Source organism: Ranitomeya variabilis, chromosome 3 (assembly GCF_051348905.1).
Source record: "Ranitomeya variabilis isolate aRanVar5 chromosome 3, aRanVar5.hap1, whole genome shotgun sequence".
Classification (NCBI taxonomy): Eukaryota; Metazoa; Chordata; class Amphibia; order Anura; family Dendrobatidae; genus Ranitomeya; species Ranitomeya variabilis.
This window is the reverse complement of record NC_135234.1, coordinates 167,947,084-167,962,509: the sequence shown is the minus strand read 5'-3', so window position 1 is coordinate 167,962,509 and position 15,426 is coordinate 167,947,084. Positions and strand designations below refer to the sequence as shown.

Below are 15,426 nucleotides of genomic sequence, written 5' to 3'. Positions count from 1 at the left end.
GTGTGACAGCTCTCCAGCGACCAAACAGCGACGCTGCAGCGATCGGCATCGTTGTCGCTATCGCTGCAGCGTCGCTTCGTGTGAAGGTACCTTTAGTTGAGCTTCAAAAATGGGCACACACAGTACTTACCGTTCATAGTGCAGAATTATTTTTAAACCCACCTCACCCTTCTCTATAGCCCCTGACTCTGACATGATTGTTTCTCTTCTACATCTGCTGTATTTTTTTTTATACGGCCTTAAATTCAAAATCATTAAAAGATAGAGATTTTCCATGACCTTACTTACAAGTATGATGACCTATCCTTAGGTCTGACTTCCATCACCCCAAGTGATCACCTGATTCAAGGGTCCACGCTGCCTCATTGCTAATCCTGCAGAGCTCCATAGGTTTTGTTGTGTCCGTGCCTGGTGCTGCAGCTCAGGCCATGAATGCACCGAGATGCAGAGAGCTTCAGTACCAGGTGCAGTCACTACAAAATGCAGCAAGTTAATGACTATTTTACATTCTGAATATTATGTACCGTATGTTAAAAAAAAAAATCACTTTCATTGTGCATGTGCTGTAGCATGAATGCATGTGTAATGCGCATTTAATTATTTTATTTGCTGGTATAAATACATTCAGAAAAAAAAAATGTCTCAAAATGGCATCGGCTGCGCCTGCATAGTAGCATCTATCGCCGATAGCTACTATTGTGCAGGCGCAGCCGATGCCATTTTGAGACATATTTTTTTTTGCACAGTAGCAGCTATCGGCCATAGATGCTACTATGCAGGTGCCGGCGGCGCCATCTTGGTGGAGACATTTTTTTTTCTCTAGCAAGATAGTGCCGCCAGCGCCTGCGCAGTAGCGTCGCTACTGTGCAGACGCACCTAGCGCCATTTTGACACAGAATTTTTTAATTAATTTATTTATACCAGCAAATAAAATAATTAAATGCACATTATACATGCGATCATGCTTTTTTTTCAATATATATAATATTCAGTATGTAAAATAGGGGGCAGGTCAGTGAGGGATCGGTGACCTGTCAGAAGCCATACTATTGAATACCTAAGCAGAGCACCACATGAAGACCCCCCAGCGCGCCCCGTAAAGATTACGAGATTAAACAACCACAAGATGGATTTTATCACCCAAGGTATCATTTTTAATCGGTATAACGGTGCTGATTTGACACTGTCTGTAGGTTACTGTGCACAAATACTGCTGACAGGTTCCCTTTAATTATCCTTTAAGTAATCAATATACAATTATTACAATCGTTTTGGGAAAAACTTCCAAGTTTTGATGAACAGATGAAGATTGTTACTTTATTTCCTTTTCACATTATATATGATGCTTCTGGTGAAAATCTTTGATTTTTTTTATGCTGACTCAGTATAAACGTATATAAAGTTGTGACTCACCATGGCGTAATATAAGGGTGAGGCTTTGGCACTTTTGCTGAAGGGTTTTCTAGAACTTTGATACTAATGATCTGTCCTCAGGAAAGGTCATCAATGTCAGATTGGTGGGAGTGTGACTCCCTCTACCCCTGTGCTTCCCAGAATCAGCTGTAAAAGGGGCAGTAGCACACGGGAATTGGCATTCGATACATTATTTTGAGACTGAGAATTGTTCTCCAAGCTCTTTCACTTATCTGGGAGACCCACTACACAGCTGTGTCTGTGCCCCACTGACACATCAATTAGCCGATTTCCTTCACAAGAAAAATAGAGGTCATTACTCCTATAGACTTCAAAGGACAAAGCTACATACAAATGCTGCTGCCTCTCTATTCAAGGGGATGTTCAGGATTAGAAAAATGTGCCTTCCTTATTTTAGGCACAACACCTGACCTGATCCTTCCATGCCTTGGGCCTGGTATTGCAGCTCTCTTGAACAGACTGGGGTTGAGCTCTCTCGTCGTCTCTGATGAGAGGTGATGAGAAGGCAAGAGAGTGCACGGTTAGTGTGCATTGTAAGGAGAGAACAAATGAGCAGAAACCAGCCCCCGCAAGTCATGTCACTTCCTAAGTCCAGATATGGCTCTCCGCTGCTGCTCCTGGCTTTGTTTACATGCTACAGCAGTGACATCACAACTACAGTGCCCGTGACCGCTGCTGCCAATCACTGGGCCTGAGCCTACCATCTACATCAACATCACTGCTGCACCCAGTGAATGGCCACAGTGGCCAGGAGCGATGTAGTAATGATCTCATTGCTACATCCTGTCAACACAAACAGGAGCACCAGGAGAGAGGCAGCGCTGGACCCGGTATAACAGGCCAAATTAACCCCTGTCCAGATTAAACCGGGTACAGAGTATACCCCGGGGGATGAACTGTCCTAGACCAAACTATACCTGGGGGTGTAAGATAGCCTAGGCCAAACTATACCCCTCCAAGCTACAATATACCCCTCTATTTTATGAGCCCTTGTGAATAAGAGAGATTCTATATGCCATTTGTTTAACTTAACTTAAGACTGACTTACATGTAGTGGGCAGGTATTTGTGTTGTTAATCATATGATGAAGATTGATCTTATAATACAATGTGACTGGTAACGAAGAACAGTCTTTACATCTGAGATTACACCGTTGTCCAGTAAGATAAGTGCTTTTACCTTAGGGTACTGTCTCACAGTGGCACTTTTGTCGCTACGACGGTACGATCCGTGACGTTCCAGCGATATCCATACGCAGGCTCGGACTGGCCCACCGGGAAACCGGTGGATCCCCCGGTGGGCCCCTGACTCCGACAGTCTCTCTCTTCTCAGTATCCCTGCCCTGCATGCACTATTTAAGCCCCGCCCCTCCCCGCTGAGCTTCTGGCAGGAGCCTCCTGCATTGCCTGGTATAACATAGGGTGGGGAGAACAGTGTGCGGGCAGGATCTCTACCTTCTCTCTCCCTCCCCCGAGTCTCTGGCTAGGATGGGGGGAGAGAGGCTCAGCACAGCCATTTCCCTGAGCTACACTAGATGCTGCTGGAGCCGCTCACAGCAGTAAGCCCCGCCCACCAGCACGGACCAGGTGGTCAGACTGCTGGAGCGCGGGGCCAGGAGAGCTGTGCAGCCACTGCTGAAGAAAGTGAAGTGAATAGAAGATGGCCTCTCTCTCATGCTGCTGTCAGACAAGCTCTAAGCTCTGCTGTCGGCACGGTCAGGAGGGGGAGGGGAGCTCCAGAGGAACACAGTGCCGACCTGAAGTGAGTACTGGAGCTTCCTGCTTATGTCTCTATCCTGACTTCGTTCTGTCCTCCAGCCCAACAAAAGCTGGTTTTCCTGTTTGCCCCATACATCTGCGCTCTCCCTGCCTCCTCTACCCTTTCTGCTTTCTAGTTGCTGATATCACAATGTCTCCCCCACTGCTGTTCTGTGATGGTGACAGGAGATCCCCATCTTCTTCACAGCGCTTGCTGCCCGCGATCCATCTATCTTATTTCTGTGTGTGTATAAGGCTAGGTGCACACATTGCTGATTTTGATGCGTTTCCGCAGCGTTTTTGGACGCGCGGCATTGCCTCAAATCCGCAGTGCGTTGTGCACACAATGTTAATCAATGGGAAATACAAAAACGCTGTACACATGCTGTGGAAAAAACTTGCAGAATCGCTGCAGGTTTTTTTCCGCAGCATGTCAATTATTTGTGCTGAACCGCAGCGTTTCTGCTTCCATTGACTATACACTGAGTAAGGCTACTTTCACACTAGCATCGGTACGGGGCCGTCGCTATGCGTCGGCCCGATGTACCGACGCACGTTGTGAAAGAAATGAACAACGGGGGCAGTGGAAGCAGTTTTTCAACGCATCCACTGCCCCATTGTAAGGTCCGGGGAGGAGGGGGCGCAGTCGAAAATGGCGGACGCGACGCACAAAAAAAGTTACATGGAACTTTTTTTGTGCCGACTGTCCACCAAAACACGACGCATCCGTCGCACGACGGATGTGACGTGTGGCCATACGTCGCAATGCGTCGCTAATGAAAGTCTATGGAGAAAAAACGCATCCTGCAGACAATTCTGCAGGATGCGTTTTTTTCTCCAAAACAACGCATTGCGACGTACACCAAGCAACGCTAGTGTGAAAGTAGCCTAAGGCAAATCCGCACATCAAAAAACGCATGACAATCCGCAACAAATCCACATCAATTCCGCAAGCATTTTGGCCTACATTTTCTGCAAGAGATGCAGATTCTGTGCGGAAAATTCCACAGGCCATTCTGCAACGTGTGCACATACCCTAAGTGTATACACAAATGCACACCTATACACTATATAATAAGTACAGTGTGCATGTCTGCAATGCATTTATGTAAGGCTACTTTCACATTTGCGGTTAAGTCCGCAGCGTATCATCCGCAACCGCAAACGCATGCAAACGTCTGTTAATGCAGCGTTTTTTATCCACATCAGCTTACGCATGATGGTAAAAAAAACGCAGCATTTGCATGCGTTTTTACATGTGTTTGCGCTTTTTATGCGCATGCGTTTGATATTTCCAGGAGGGTGTGTCTTTAATGGGCATGCGCAGTCCGAAGTACGCAAGCACATCAAACGCATACGTACGAAAAGACATGTGTACGCATGCGTTCCCATAGATAGTAATGCGTTTTTTTGCCGCTTTTCTTGCGCTAACAACCGCATACGTTTCTAGGCGGCAAATTGACGCCTCTAAAATTACTACATGTTGCGTTTACCGCGCCAAGCCACAGACGAAACGACGCATGCGTCGTCAAACGCGGCAAAATGCAGCCGATCGCAGACACATGCGTCCCTAATGTTAAATATAAGAAAACACAACGCATGCAGATATTTGCGGAAGAAACACTGCAGACACAACCGCAAATGTGAAACCGGCCTAAGTGAATGTGTATACAATACATTTGCCATTTTTAGTGATGGATTCAGACATAAAAAAGCATATATGCTTTAGTTAAATGCGCCACAAAAAATGCTCATGTACCTTTAAAAAACCTTGCACTTTTAAATGCAGAATGAATAATATATCTATAATGTTATTTATAGCAAAAATATAATAGTAAAAAAAAATTACCAAGGGTTGTCCCATTTTAAAAATTAGTTCATAATCTTCGGGGTATAAAAAAAAAAAGGTAAAAAAACAACTGAGTTTTAGGCTGTGTGCCCACATTGCGTTCGTTATACATTTCTGCCTCGTTTTTTCTGCAGCGGAAACACTTAAAAAATGCATTCCCATGCAATCCTTTGGGATTCCGCAGTTGCTGTGCCCATGCTGCGGATTTTCCCGCTGCGGAATCACATAGCGCTAAAATCCACAACATGTTCATTATTTCTGCGGAATCGTGGCGATTCTCCCACCATAGGATTGCACTGAAACGCTCACTTTACGCATGTGGCTATGCCCACCATGCGTAAAGTGAGCGCTTCATGTGCAGATGGTACCCAGGTCTGGAGGAGAGGAGACTCGCCTCCAGGCCCTGGGTACCATATTCATGTAAAAAAAAAAAAGAATTAAAATAAAAAATAATGATATACTTATCTTCTGATGGTCCCCGGAGTCCTCCCGGCTCTCAGCGGTTCACGCGGCGGCTTCCGTTCCCAGGGATGCTGTGTGCGAATTACCTGGGATGACGTTGTGGTCACGCGACCGTGACGTCACAAAGGTCCTTCGCGCAAAGCATGCCTGGGAATAGAACGTACTGGGAGCGCCGCTGAGGAGATCGGGGGCCGTCAGAAGGTGAGGATAACCATATTTTTTTAAATTATTTTTAACATTCTATCTTTTACTATTGATGCTGCATAGGCAGCATCAATAATAAAAAGTTGGTCACATTTGTCAAGCACTATGCTTGACAAGTCTGACCAACTTGTCAATCACTTTTCCAAGCGATGCTTCAAATCGCTTGGAAAAGCGCAAGCATTCTGCAAGCTAAAAACGCTTGTGTTTTGTGGGAAAACAGCAGGGAGTTGCGGAAATGCTGCGCAGCATTTCTGCAACGTGGGCACATAGCCTAACTTTTTAGCTTTGTTGATTGGGTGCAGCTGTGAAGTTGTCTGCAGCGCTGAGGTCAATCACTGAACTCAGTGTCTGATGAAGATGTCACAATCCACTGAGTTCGGTGATAGATTACAGCACAGTAGACATGAGTCTCATCAGAGGCGAGAACAGTGGAAAGAGGCCTCGCTGGACCCCGATAGTGACCTTATGTACACACGGTGTCTTTTTCAGGATTACCAGTAGCTTGTTTGGAAAACACCTGAAAAAAAATGATAAAAAATAAAATAAAAATGATCCACAGTGTAAAAATGACTTGTACATAAGTTCACTCTTTTTCAGCTTCTTCTAACAGCTTTAGGTTTTCAAAGATGAAAAATGGCTGAAAGAAGGCAGCAAGAAGCTCACTATTAACACTCATAATAATGCATTGCAAAAAAACGCGTAAAAAACGCATTCGGATTTCTTGCAGAAAATGTCTGGTTTTCTTCAGGAATGTTTTGCAAGAAATCCTGACATGTGCACATACTCTAAAAGATGCTTCAGGAAAAACAGCTATGTTATGTTCCTGAAAACAGTTCCTATAACAAAATCAATGTGTGCAGGCTGGCGTCTAAGACATATGCACAACCTAGGAGCTCATTTTTTTTGTTTTATTTGTTTTTGTGTCCCTAAGCCTACAGAGTAATAATCTTTTATATGGGACCACCCGTTTAAATGATATGCATCCTCTGTTGACAGCATTGTCAATATCAAACCCTGATACAAACTTAAAAATAAAAAAGATTGATCTCTGGGAAACTAAAAAAAATAGTAAATCTTGATGGCTTAAAAGTGAACGGGTGTAGCTAAGGATCACATTGGTATTTTTTTCTTTGTATTGTTATAGTGACAGAAAAATTAAACTAAGGCCATGATCACACGCTCAGTATTTGGTCAGTATTTTACCTCAGTAAAGGTCCTTGAGACCTCTATGGTTACCATTCTGATGCATCGCTGACCCCCGATCATGTGACGGGGGTCAGCGATGCGCTCATTTGGCATTTAACTAGTTAATAGCGGCGGGTGAATCGCGATTTCACCGGCCGCTATTGCGGCCACATGTCAGCTGTTCAAAACAGCTGACATGTCCTGGCTTTGATGCGGGCTCACCACTGGAGCCCTGCATCAAAGCGAGGGTTCTGACCTCGGATGTACTATCCCGTCCGAGTCAGAAAGGGGTTAAGTAAAAGAGCCACCTTCAGCAGCACCAAGGCTGCATTCTGTGAAGGTGGCTCTTATGCTTAGTATCCCTAGGAATGCTGAAATAATCACTTTTATAAATGTTGCCGCCTCCTGTGTTCAAAATACGGTACATGCCCAGCGCCTGCACTCTGCCAACGTTACTCGCCTGCTGTAAGTTCACGGGCAGTGTGCATGCCTGAGAAATGTTGGCAGAATGCAGGTGCTGGGCATGTATTTTGAACACAGGAGGCGGCGTACAGACGCAAGAGGGAGATGATTGACGTCTCGGAGGCGGTTGACACCGGGGTAGAAGACATACCTCCGGGACTCAATACATGTATGGCGCAAAATTTATAAAAGTGATTATATCAGCATTCCTAGGGATACTAAGCATAAGAGCCACCTTCACAGAATGCAGCCTTAGTGCTTAGTGGCTCTTTTACTTTTCTAATAAATATAATGAAGCTTACTACTGAGCCTCCTAACAAATACTACAAAACAAAGGTGTACCTAGCCTGAGCATTGAAGTTTAGAGTGGGCCCCTGGAGTCAGTTCCATTGGTGGGCCCTAGACACTGGGGCTACCCCAACCCCCGCTACATAATTAAGACGTGTACTACCTTAGATTATACGCTGATATTAGTGTGTTTTACCGCACAATTGGTGGTCTTGTATTTATTGCTATGTAGCTACATAGTGGGCCCCAAGAATGATTTTCTCTGGTGGGCCCAAGGTGCTCCAGTCCGACGCTGTCCATACGATATCGCTGTGTCTGACGCAGCAGCGATCAGGGACCCTGCTGAGAATCGTACGTCGTAGCAGATCGTTTGGAACTTTCTTTCGTTGCTGGATCTCCCGCTGTCATCGTTGGATCATCGTGTGTGACACCGATCCAACGATGCGTTCGCTTGTAACCAGGGTAAACATCGGGTTACTAAGCGCAGGGCCGCGCTTAGTAACCCGATGTTTTCCCTGGATACCATCGTAAAAGTAAAAAAAAAAAAACAGTACATACTCACATTCCGGTGTCCGTCAGGTCCCTTGCAGTCTGCTTCCCGCTCTGACTGACTGCCGGCCGGAAAGTAAGAGCAGAGCACAGCGGTGACGTCACCGCTGTGATCTGCTTTCACTTTACGGCGGCACCGGCACTCAGTCAGAGCGGGAAGCAGACTGCAAGGGACCTGACGGACACCGGAATGTGAGTATGTACTGTTTTTTTTTTTTTACTTTTACGATGGTAACCAGGGTAAACATCGGGTTACTAAGCGCGGCCCTGCGCTTAGTAACCCGATGTTTACTCTGGTTACCCGGGGCCTTCGGCATCTGTGTGACAGCTCCCCAGCGACCACACAACGACTTACCAACGATCACGGCCAGGTCGTATCGCTGGTCGTGATCATTGGAAAGTTACAGAGTGTGACAGTACCCTTAGCATGCAATTGTAACTTGATCTTATCACTTCACTGGTTTTCTCAACCTGTTTCTGATTGGTTGATAAGTGTGCGGATCTCTTTCTATCATACTCGGACACACAGCTGCTTGTAATGTGTAACTACTGAGAAGTGCGATAGGATTCTTTACCTCATTACATCTTGTGGAAGTCTAATATTTATACTGATTGGAGTTTATCTGGCTTAAGTAATGAAAGTCTATGTGTTTAGAATTTTAAGATTTAAGTCAGTTATCATCTCACATAACTTACCTGACAAACCTGAACCCCTAATAAGATGTTAAAATTAAGTAATTCTAGTGTACATCACTCAATGCTGCTAATATCTGGGGGTATAATAATCTGGCATGAGGGGGGTATGAAATGGCCTAAGTCAATTTATACCTGGAGTATTATTTGGTCAAGGCCATAACATACTCGGGGTATAATCAAACCTAGGCAGCTTTATCCCCGGGGATAGTCTGGACTCGGGGTATACTGGTATACTTGCCTGTTACGCTGGTGAGGGAGAGTAGTGGTGCATTTGTCATTTTTTATATTAACAATCTGATAAAATATATATATATATTTCTAGACAGTCCCTGCACTATATCATAACAAGTGCTTTCATAAGCAGGGCTTTTATGAGAAAAAAAATCGTAAAAAACAACATAGCAGTTTTTTAAGACAAATCCAGAAGTGGATTCAGCAAGAAGGAATAACAGAAATCTCTCCTTTAGTTTTCACATTGCTTTTAAAAGAACTGACTTAAAAAAAAAAACTCTGAAAAACTCACCAGACTGCTGCATTTATCTATCTGTCTATCTATCTATCTATCTATCTATCTATCTATCTATCTATCTATCTATCTATCTATCTATCTATCTATCTATCTATCTATCTATCTATCTATCTATCACACATACACGGTTGCAGCCATCACTACACCAGTGCCCTGCATTCTGCCCACAGATCAGTCTGGAGGTGATTACCTGTCATTCTGCCCATTGCTGTAGTCCCAGTCGGTGATGACAGCAGCCACATAATAGTTTCTGTCCAGGGCGGTCACACAGGGGGTGATCTGTGCCAGGGACCCCAGCAGCAGTAACCAGACCAGGGCTCCTGGGTGATGCATGTGTGGCTCCATGGTGCCTCTTAGTCCATCCAGGCTGCTGCCCTTCTCTCAGTCCCCAGTCCTTTCTGTCAGTCAACAGAGTCCTGAGTACACGGATCAATAACAGTGACCTCTTGCCCCAGCCACTGACATCAAGACCAGGAGATGATCAGCCCTGCTCCTCACCCACCCAGGACTGTAACCCACGTACAGGAAGCTGCAGGGCACCTCTTATATATCCTGCATCACTCATACAGTTCCTGCTGACACAGGGTGGGATGGAGAAAGTTTACAACAATCCCACCCTGACTCATCATTCACTACACTGTATGTACAGGGCTTTGACGTAGCTGAATGAATTTTAGGACATGGACCCTGACCTTTGTTACTATAGTATGTCTATACTATCTGTACCTGTAAGTATCTGTATGATCCAATATGTTTCACTGAAATGAATGAAGAAAAAAATCAAATCAATTAATTATGTCCAGTTTTTATTATACGGAGGAGCTACGAGGCAGACTACAACTAGTTACAGCAATGTTGGTAATTGAGAAATTGCTGGTAATTGGCCGTCTGCTGTATGATTAGGATCTACTGAATAGGCGGCCATGTCTACAAGACGCTCCAGTCTCTATAATTATATTATGAATATCTTCCACATACACCCTCTCCTTAGACCAGTGGTACACACCATTTTTTTGGTCCTAGGGCCACATTGTCATGTTGAATCATTCCCAGGGGCCGCCATAAAAGTTAGGTAAGTTTTACCAACTGAGACATTTCCAGTATATCAAAATTATATGCCATAAATGTCTTGTAGGTAGTAGTCCAGATAGTGAACCTGCACATTTCAGGGGTGGACACTGTCAGCTTGGAGCCACTGTGCTAAAAATGTGTCTGGGCCCCCCTCCTTTTATGGTGACAAAGCTACAGACTATATATATACAGTTGTACTCAAAAATGTACATACCCCGGCAGAATTTTTGCTTTCTTGGCCTTTTTTCAGAGAATATCAATGATAACACCAACACTTTTTTTCTCCACTCATGGTTAGTGGTTGGGTGATGCATTTATTGTCAAACTACTGTGTTTTCTCTTTTTAAATCATAATGACAACCTAAAACATCCAAGTGACCCTGATCAAAAGTTCACAAAGTTTTGAGCACAACTGTGTGTATATATATATATGGATCGCCCCCACGCGTAAGGGCAATGGGGTACTCGGTACCGGGTCCTTCTCAGTTCAGGGGATGTCACGGTGGCCTGACCCGGTCCGTGGCCCTTTTGAGGGGTGTCCAATTAAAGGTGTAGTCTGTCTAGTGTTCGTGACGCCACCTGTGGTATTCGGTCAGGGTGACCGACGCTGCTAGGGGTCCGCTGGGGTGATGGAATGGCAGCTAGATGGTATACCTTCCCACAGGTGAAGTGTATCCCCAGGGCTTCCCAGATGTGTAGGTGGTGATGGTGGATGATGTAAGGCACAGTGAATAATGAGGACACAAGGTTACAGACTCTTTACCTTTCACTGAAGACTTCGGCATCCACAGCCCAGAGTACCGATCACAGGGCAGGCAGAGTCCGGCAGGTCCGAAGGCAAATCCAGAGTTCTCTTATCCAGGTGGAAATCAGTAGCCTTCCTACTAGTGCCTGTGTGTTGTAGTACTTCCCTGCTGAGCACCACGGGATAGTCCTCACAACCTTTGTAGATATTCTAGATGTTATTTCTTCCTCTCTGTCCCCCAGATGGTATGGATGGGACAAACCCATTTGACTGATGGCCTGAGGCTTGTTTATAGGGACCCTAGAGACGCCCCGACCCCCACAATTTGCCACTGTGTCTTCATAGGTATTTAGGTCAGGCAGCCAACTTGGAATCGACTGTCCTGCCGGTCTCTGAAGTAATGCATAGAGTCAATTACGCCCTCGGTGTTCCAACCACCGGCTACGCGCCTCAGAAGGAGGCAGCCTTTACAGGGCAGAACTCCTCCTGGTGTTTTCTCCTTGTGCTGTGACTTCGTTTCTCACTTTCTACAATACAATTCTCTTCGTGTCCTTTCTTAGGATGCTGCCGCACATGGGGCAGGCGCAGCTCCGTGTCTTTCTGTCTCGTGCTAGGCCTCTGCCAGGATCCCACCCCTGACCGGGAACCTCTGTCTGCAGCTCAGATGTTCCTCCTTTCCCCCTGTCTGCCTGACAGGTGTTGCCTGGGCCGAGCCCAGTCAGCTTCTCACTGACTAGATGTTACCTGGGCGAAGCCCAGTCTGCTTTTCTCTCTCTTTCTATCCAAACCACCAGTTTTACCCTTCTGTGAGGACTGCCCTACTAGATAGGAGCATAGCTCCCCCTGGTGGTCTGGAGTGTGAAGTGTGTTGTGATGCTGTGATACCTGGAAAGATGAGCTCCTTTATTACCTTCAGAAGTAATATCACTCCCCCTGGTGGAAGAATAATATTAATGCAGCAACCAGGACTCTGGGGCGCTGCACTTACTTATCACACAAACTCTCCTAATCATGAATATTGCTGCCACTTATTCCACAGTGCCCTCTCATGTTATGTACAGCACCATCCTTTACGTATGAGATTCTCGTTATTTTTGTTATTTATAGCGCCCAGTTCTTTCTTATATACTGCCCACTCTTGTTAGATATAAACGCTGATGGAGCATGGGTGATGGTAGGCTGATGGACTGGTCTTCTGGTCATCAGCAGTCATTTTATATCTAACAAGAGAGGACTATGTAATAAAGAGATGACGCTGTGACTAACAATAACGAGAATACGTCATGTAAGGGGCGATGCTGTACATGACAAAAGTTGACACTATGTAATAATAGGACAGCATTGTACATAACAGAGGACGCTACATAATAAAGGACTGCCACATTTATATCTAGAGAGGAAGATACGTAATAAGGGATGGTGTTATATAAAATTAAAGAGGAAACTATTTATGTTAATTAAGGACAGTGCTATATATAACAAGAACGTACACTATATACTAAAGGACAGTGATATATATAAGGCTACATTCCAGTATCTGTGTGAAGTGTCGGTGTGCTGCCCATCAGAATAGAACATGTTCTGAGTCTCGCTCGATCCATGATTTTGAGGGCTATGTGAATGGATCTATGAATCTCTGAGTTTCTGTTTGATAAAAAATCTAGCGGCACATGGGTATATCACAAGAAAGTAAGAATGTGAGCTAAGGGAGGTTGTTTTACAAATAACAGTTTTGCTCCAAGTCAGAGAGATCCAGTGACCATTGACTTCTCGTCTGATTCGATCCATTTTCTGTTGTTTCTTCTCCACCTGGTCAGACCTGCATCTCAACATTTCCAGACATGATTCGTCTTGACACACTGATCACTGCAGCCCTGAAAATAACAAGGTCATATACAGCTGAAAACAGAAGTTTACATACACTATATATAAAGACACATCTGCATGTTTTTCACTATATCTGACATGAAATCAGAATAAACCTTTCCCATTTTAGGTCAGTTAGGATTACCATAATTATTAATATTTGCCAAAAGCCAAAATAATGAGAGAGAGAGAGCATGTTTTAAGGCATTTTTATTACTTACTGCAAAGTCAAACGTTTACATACACTAAGATTATTATACCTTTAAACAATTCTGGACTGCCCATATGATGATGTCATGTGTTTGGAAGCCATACCTGTGGATGAATTTTAATGCACACTTGAAACACACAGCTTGTTTCTGTAGCATCATAGGAAAGTCTAATGAAATCAGCCAAGATATCAGGAAGAGAATCGTGGACTTGCACAAGTCTGGCTCATTCTTCGGTACAATCAATTTTGAGATACCTGAAGGTGTCTCGTTCATCTGTACAAACAATTATATGCAAGTACAAACAAGATGGGTATGTCCACCAACATACCGCTCAGGAAGGAGACGGGTTCTGTGTCCCAGAGATGAGCATGCTTTGGTCCAACATGTGCATATCAACCCAAGGACAAAAGCAAAAAACCTTGTGAAGATGATGGTGGAAGCTGATAAGTTTGTGTCAATATCAACCGTAAAACGAATAATGTATCAACATGGGCTGAACGGTCACTCTGCCAGGAAGAAGCCATTACTCCAAAAGAAACATAAAAAGCCAGATTAAAGGGAACCTGTCACCACGTTTTTGGAAGATGGGATAAAAATAGCGTTAAATAGGGGCAGAGGTGGGCGTTACATTAGTGTGTGTGTTATGCGTTTATTACCCACCTAAGTTGCCGAAATAACTTTGCAAAGTCTCCGTTTTCGCCTGTCAATCAGGCTGGTCAGGTCACATGGGCGTGGTGTCTTCACCCAGATTTGGCGTAGTTTTCCGTTGGTGGCGTAGTGGTGTGCGCATGCCCAAAGTCCGGAATCCTCTTCCAGGGGATTTAAAATAGCGCGGTGTTCGTTATTGCATTGGTGATCGGTGGGCGCGGCCATCTTCCTTTGGCCGCGCGTGCGCAGAAGCGGCGCTCTGCTGGCCGCGGCTTCAGGAAAATGGCCGCGGGATGCCGCGCGTGCGCAGATGGATATCGCGGCGGCCATTTTCCTGAAGCCGCGGCCAGCAGAGCGCCGCTTCTGCGCACGCGCGGCCAAAGGAAGATGGCCGCGCCCACCGATCACCAATGCAATAACGAACACCGCGCTATTTTAAATCCCCTGGAAGAGGATTCCGGACCTTTGGGCATGCGCACACCACTACGCCACCAACGGAAAACTACGCCAAATCTGGGGGAAGACAACGCCCATGCGACCTGACCAGCCTGATTGACAGGCGAAAACGGAGACTTTGCAAAGTTATTTCGGCAACTTAGGTGGGTAATAAACGCATAACACACACACTAATGTAACGCCCACCTCTGCCCCTATTTAACGCTATTTTTATCCCATCTTCCAAAAACGTGGTGACAGGTTCCCTTTAATGTTTGCAAATTCACACAGGAACAAAGACCTTAAATTTTTGGAGACATGTCCTGTGGTCTGATAAAACTAAAATTGAACTTTTAGGGCATAATGACCATCGTTACGTTTGGAGGAAAAAGGGAGACACTTGGAATCCTAAGAACACCATCCCAACTGTGAAACACGGGGGTGGCAGCATCATGTTGTGGAGTTGTTTTACTGCAGGAAGGACTGGTGCTCTTCACAAAATAGATGGCATCATGAGAAAAGAAGATTATGTGGCAATACTGAAGCAACATCTCAAGACATCAACCAGGAAGTTAAAGTTGGACAGAAATGGGTCTTCCAAATGGACAATGACCCAAAGCATATTGCCAAAATGGTAACAAAGTGGCTTAAGGATAACAAAGTCAATGTTTTGGAGTGGCCATCACAAAGCCCTGATCTCAATCCTATTGAAAATTTATGGGCAAAGCTGAAAAGGCAGGTGTGAGCAAGGCGACCTACAAACCTGGATCAGTTACACCAGTGTTGTCAGGAGGAGTAGACCCAAATTCCGACCAACTATTGTGAGAGGCTTGTGGAAGGATAACCCAAACGTTTGACCCAAGTCATTCAGTTTAAAGGCAATGGTACCAAATACAAATGAAATATATGTAAACTTTTGACTTTGCAGTAAGTAATAAAAATGCCTTAAAACATTCGATCTCTCTCATAACTCTGGCATTTGGCAAATATTACGGTAATCCTAATTGACCTTAAACGGGAAAAGTTTATTCTGA

The 15,426-nt window shown here is 44.8% G+C and overlaps 1 protein-coding gene across 1 annotated transcript in view; it reads right to left on the bottom strand.

The window, feature by feature from the left end:
- The window catches only part of F5 (coagulation factor V), a 134,236-nt gene extending 124,304 nt beyond the window's left edge, over positions 1-9,932 (bottom strand). The window contains exon 1 of the mRNA XM_077294840.1: positions 9,606-9,932. Coding sequence (XP_077150955.1) covers positions 9,606-9,760 — 155 coding nt within the window. The 5' untranslated portion in view covers positions 9,761-9,932. The remainder of the gene's footprint in view (positions 1-9,605) is intronic.
- Positions 9,933-15,426: the final 5,494 nt, after the last annotated feature.